This window comes from Octopus bimaculoides, chromosome 6 (assembly GCF_001194135.2).
Source record: "Octopus bimaculoides isolate UCB-OBI-ISO-001 chromosome 6, ASM119413v2, whole genome shotgun sequence".
Lineage (NCBI taxonomy): Eukaryota > Metazoa > Mollusca > Cephalopoda > Octopoda > Octopodidae > Octopus > Octopus bimaculoides.
The window spans coordinates 90,520,358-90,525,149 of record NC_068986.1 but is presented as its reverse complement, the minus strand read 5'-3'; the positions used below and the strand labels follow the sequence as shown (position 1 = coordinate 90,525,149).

Genomic DNA, 4,792 nt, shown 5'->3' with positions numbered 1-4,792 from the left:
TTTCTGCTTTTAAAAAGAAAAAAGGATTTTATCCTTTATATCTGTACTGTTCAGTATCTATGCGTTGAATAAAATTTATCTTTCTATCATTATTATTATTATTATTATTATTAAGGGCAGTGGGCTGGCAGAATCGGTAGAGCATCAGAAAAACATGCCTTTCAGTATTTATTCTGACTCTTTTACATTCTGAGTTCAAGTCCCACAAAGATCAACTTTGCCTTTCATCCTTCCAAGTTTGATAAAATAAAGAACCAGGATCAATGGTCTTGACTTACCCCTCTTTCGACATGTGCCTAAATCAGAAACCATTGTTGTTTTGTTGCTGTTGTTGTTAAAGAAAATGTTAAAATATTAGTGGCTTATATTCTTCTTTAGATTGGATTATCTCTTTATATTACCCATAATCTAATGTCCTACAACCTTTTTTTTTTTTTTTGCCTTTCGATGGAGTTCATTTAATGAATGTCTTTTCTGCATTCTGGAAACTTTCAATTTTTACCTCTGTTTGTAGACTCAAACCTTAATGAGTGTGGATTCCGAGGATCAAGTTCAAATGGAAATCCCTTTTATCCAGAAAAGGTAATTAAAAGATTTTAACTATCTTTCCTTTGCTCTGGCAACTTTGTAATCTTTGTCTATTTATCAATTAATTTTGTATGAATATCACAGTATTGCTGCTTTTTTATCCCTTGACCAGTCCTTTTCAAGCAGACTTATGTTGAAAGATTTTCCAGCTGTGACCACCCTGTCAATTTTTATGTTTAAAGGTGAAGGAATCATTATAGTATTGATAGAAGAGACAGAAGGCTGCAAGTGTTTGTGATGTGTTAGTATAGGTGGGCTTCCATCAGTAAAGATTGACCAAGCATCAGCACATGTATGCACAGGATTGAATTGGACTTTCTTTGAGCAGGTTCGACAGTTGCCCATGCATGCAGGTCCCCTATCTCCATGCTAGTGATGTTTATACTTAGGCCTTTCCAGCTTGGCATTCGTGCTATTGTTGGCATTGATGTCTGAATGTAAAGAGCTTGATAAAATATTGCAAGTCATCTCACCTAACTCTGTAACAGTGTATATTTACTGTAGTATTTTGTCTGCAGCTGCCCATTCCCTGATATGTGGTCAGTAGTCAAGTATTAGTGTAAGGGAATAACTATATCTGTTGAAGGTCCTCAGCTGTTCAGAACTGAAGTAGTTTCTAGTCCCATTACACATCCAACCTTAATTTACCAAATAAGTAATGCTAAATCATTTTTAACAAAAGTATATTTCATTTCTGCTTCTTTCTTTCTTTTTTATGCCAGGGAAATGACCAAAATATTCCTTTTGATAGTGGACATATTGCAATGACGTACTGTGCACTGTTGTCTTTGCTCGTTCTTGGAGATGATTTATCAAGAATTAATCGAAAAGGGATTATCTCTGGATTGAAGTATCTTCAAATTAAAGATGGAAGGTTGGTTGTAAATTCATCTTTATTGAATTCTGTCTTTCTCTTCATTTTGTGTTGTGTTGCTTAATGAGGAAAACTCTAATCTGAAATGAATCAGAGAACAACACTGAAATCTGAATATATTTAAGAAATACAATTTATTTTCACAGTCATCACTATCATCATTGTTATCATCACTATTATTGGTATTAGGCATTGCAATGGCAGAATTGGTAGAATAAGAGACAAAATACTTTGCAGTATATAGTTTTGTACTTTCCGTTCTGAATTCAAATTCTGCCCAGGTCAAATAGCAGGGTCAGTTTGATAGACTCTCTCTCTCTCTCTCCTTCTGTCTCTTCATCTCCATATGTACCATTCCTGCAATACCTTGAAACTTTCATGTCAAAGTCTGAAGATTCATTTTTCTGGAAATGATTCAATAGTGATTTCCTGTTGCTTCTGCTAATTTTTTACAATTTATTCTGCTATTTTCCTGCTCTCCTATATAGCCTTTATGCAGGGGGACTGGTTCATGTGACATCAGGGCATGTACAAAACACCAGTGGGTCTAAATGACACTTGTCTAGGAGTCAGCTCTCCCCTGAGTCCTATAAGCCTTAGCCACAGGACTGTCTTCTGTTATAATGAGGGCCCTTGAGAGTTACTACCACCTTGTGCTAGAGTGACCCTAGGAGTACTGGTGACTAAGCAGTGACTCCACACTCTCCAAAACTCTTGATCTCACAACCAAAAGCTGTTTAATATCTTGTCTAGGACATGATTTTCTATACCCAACAATGTGTGGCTTACATTAGAAATCCTTTAAATGTCCTTCAACAATTAAAACAGTTCACAGAAACAGAACCAGCATAATTTTAAGTTTTCTTTGAGATATACAGAAGCTATAAAGTCTGAATATATACTTTATGACACCACGTACAACATAAGCAGTCAATAAAATAATTACTGGTCAGAAACTGAGGTCAGTCTTGCACTACCTCAAAATTGTTAAAAAACATTATTATTGGTAGAATTGTTAGGGTATCAGAAAAAAGTGCCTTTCAGTATTTGTTCTCTTTATGTTCTTAGTTTAAATTCTGCTGAGGTTCACTTTGCCCTTCATCCTTTTGCGGTTGATAAAATAGAATACCAATCAAGTACTGAGTCTGATGTAATCAACTTTCCCCCATTTCCTTCAAAATTATTGACCTTATTATAATTACTGTTGTCTAATTTAATGCAATTTATTATTTATATCCATTTTTTTTTTTTTCCTTTTCCATCTTGTTCAACTCTTCAAAAGCTTCCGTCCAGTGCCTGAAGGGGGTGAGAATGACATGCGTTTCATTTATTGTGCTGCTTGTATTTGTCACATCCTGGATGACTGGAGTGGAATGGATCGTGACCTAGCCATCTCCTATATTAAAACTAGTCTGGTAAATTTTCACTGTTTCATTGTCTTGTCAGTTATTTCTCTACTGGTGGCATATTCATCAAGATGTTCAATGTAATGAGATTGCGTTTAATGTAATGTATTTAAGGGCTTAATGTATTTACTTCACCTTTTATCTTTTGCATGTTTCAGTCATTAGACTGTGGCCATGCTGGGGCACCACCTTGAAGAATTTAAGTTAAATGAATTGACTCCAGTACTTATTAATTATTCTAGGCCTGGTACTTATTCTATCTGTCTTTTGCCAAGCTACTAAATAAAACTTGTAAACTTGGGGTCTCATAAAGCAGGTCCTTGTAAAGTGAGGTATTACTGTATGTTTCATTTAGTAAGGTTATGTTTGTAATGGTATTTTTAGTATTGTGGGGATGTGTTTATGTCATACTTAATGTAATGATAATATATTTTTGATGTGAGGATATGTTTATACAATTTCTGTTCACCAAATTTCAGTCACATGGCTTTGATAGACCTGATCCTATAGTGAAAGACACTTGCCCAAAGTTTCATACAGTGGGACTGAATCTAAAACCACGTGTTTATGAAGCAAACTTCTTAACCTCACAGCCATGCCTTCACCCATACATTGTGATTAGCTAATACTTTTAGTTCCAGGTTTATTCTTGTAAATTTTTATTATTGTATTTGTAGTCAACTATGAGTGATGAATAACAAATTATTTAATTCTGTGTTTATTCCTGTAAATCTTTACCATTATGTTTGCAGTCCTATGATGGTGGAATTGGCCAAGGACCAGGTCTTGAGTCACATGGTAAGATTCATCTACTTATCATAATATATACAAACATATCTTTAAACTTAATGATATTTTTCTGAGGTTATTTTCTTTTTTTGTTGGCTTTCTTTTTTTAACGTTTTTCCTTTCACTCTCCTCCCTTCCTAACTGTGAGTTGGTTTGCTCTGTTAATTTACATATTTGTGATGGATTGTTTGAACCTTTCTCAAATGTGGCATAGACTAGTAAAAGGTTAAGCGGATACATGTACATATATACATATGTACCCCCCACATCTACCTCCCCTTCCTACTTCCCCCCAACCACATGACCGCTTTCTTGTTCACCACATGATCAATTTCTTGTTCACTACATGGTTGATTTCCTGTTCACCATGCAGTATTTTCAAACTAATTGTTGTCACTGAAATACCAACATCCGACTGCTATACGGCGTGACCTTTCTCGACCATCATCACACACACAACGATATCAGTTCTAACATTGACTCTCTTCAACCAGACTCTCATTCAGACTCCAATGGCCAAAGACTAGCCATGTACTTGAAACTCAGCATACCAAGGAGTCTGAATCAAACTGGTTTGATATCTATACATATATGTATATGTATGTATGTGTGTGTGTATATGTATGTATATATACATGTGTGTGTGTGTGTGTATATGTATGTATTTGTGTATGTGTATATGTGTCTTTGTATCTGTGTTTGTCCCTACACCATTGCTTGACAACTGATGTTGATGTGTTTACATCACCATAACTTAGCAGTTCAGCAAAAGAGATCAATAAAATAAGTACTAGGCTTACCAAGAATAAGCCCTGGGGTCGATTTCTTTGACTAAAAGGCAGTGCTCCAGCATGGCTGCAGTCAAATGACTGAAACAAGTAAATGAATAATATGTATGTGTGTGTGTAGCATTATATCATCATCATGATATATAATGCTCTGTTTAATAGTACATGTTATCTGTGTGATGTAGCATAGATAATGTTATATATATGTATGTACTGCCAGGGGTGTAGCCAGCCCACTTATGCGTACCTTTCCTTCATTGGACACTAAACTCCGCTTGCAAAAACCTGTTGAGGCAAGTGAAATCGAAACCGAACTAAATTCGACGACTGGCACCCATGCCAACGTC

The 4,792-nt window shown here is 35.5% G+C and overlaps 1 protein-coding gene across 1 annotated transcript in view; it reads left to right on the top strand.

Moving 5' to 3' along the window:
* LOC106869824 (geranylgeranyl transferase type-1 subunit beta) overlaps positions 1–4,792 on the top strand; it is a 16,989-nt gene that overhangs the window by 6,192 nt on the left and 6,005 nt on the right. The window contains exons 3-6 of the mRNA XM_014915713.2: positions 515–582; positions 1,311–1,462; positions 2,745–2,877; positions 3,621–3,666. Coding sequence (XP_014771199.1) covers positions 515–582; positions 1,311–1,462; positions 2,745–2,877; positions 3,621–3,666 — 399 coding nt within the window. The remainder of the gene's footprint in view (positions 1–514; positions 583–1,310; positions 1,463–2,744; positions 2,878–3,620; positions 3,667–4,792) is intronic.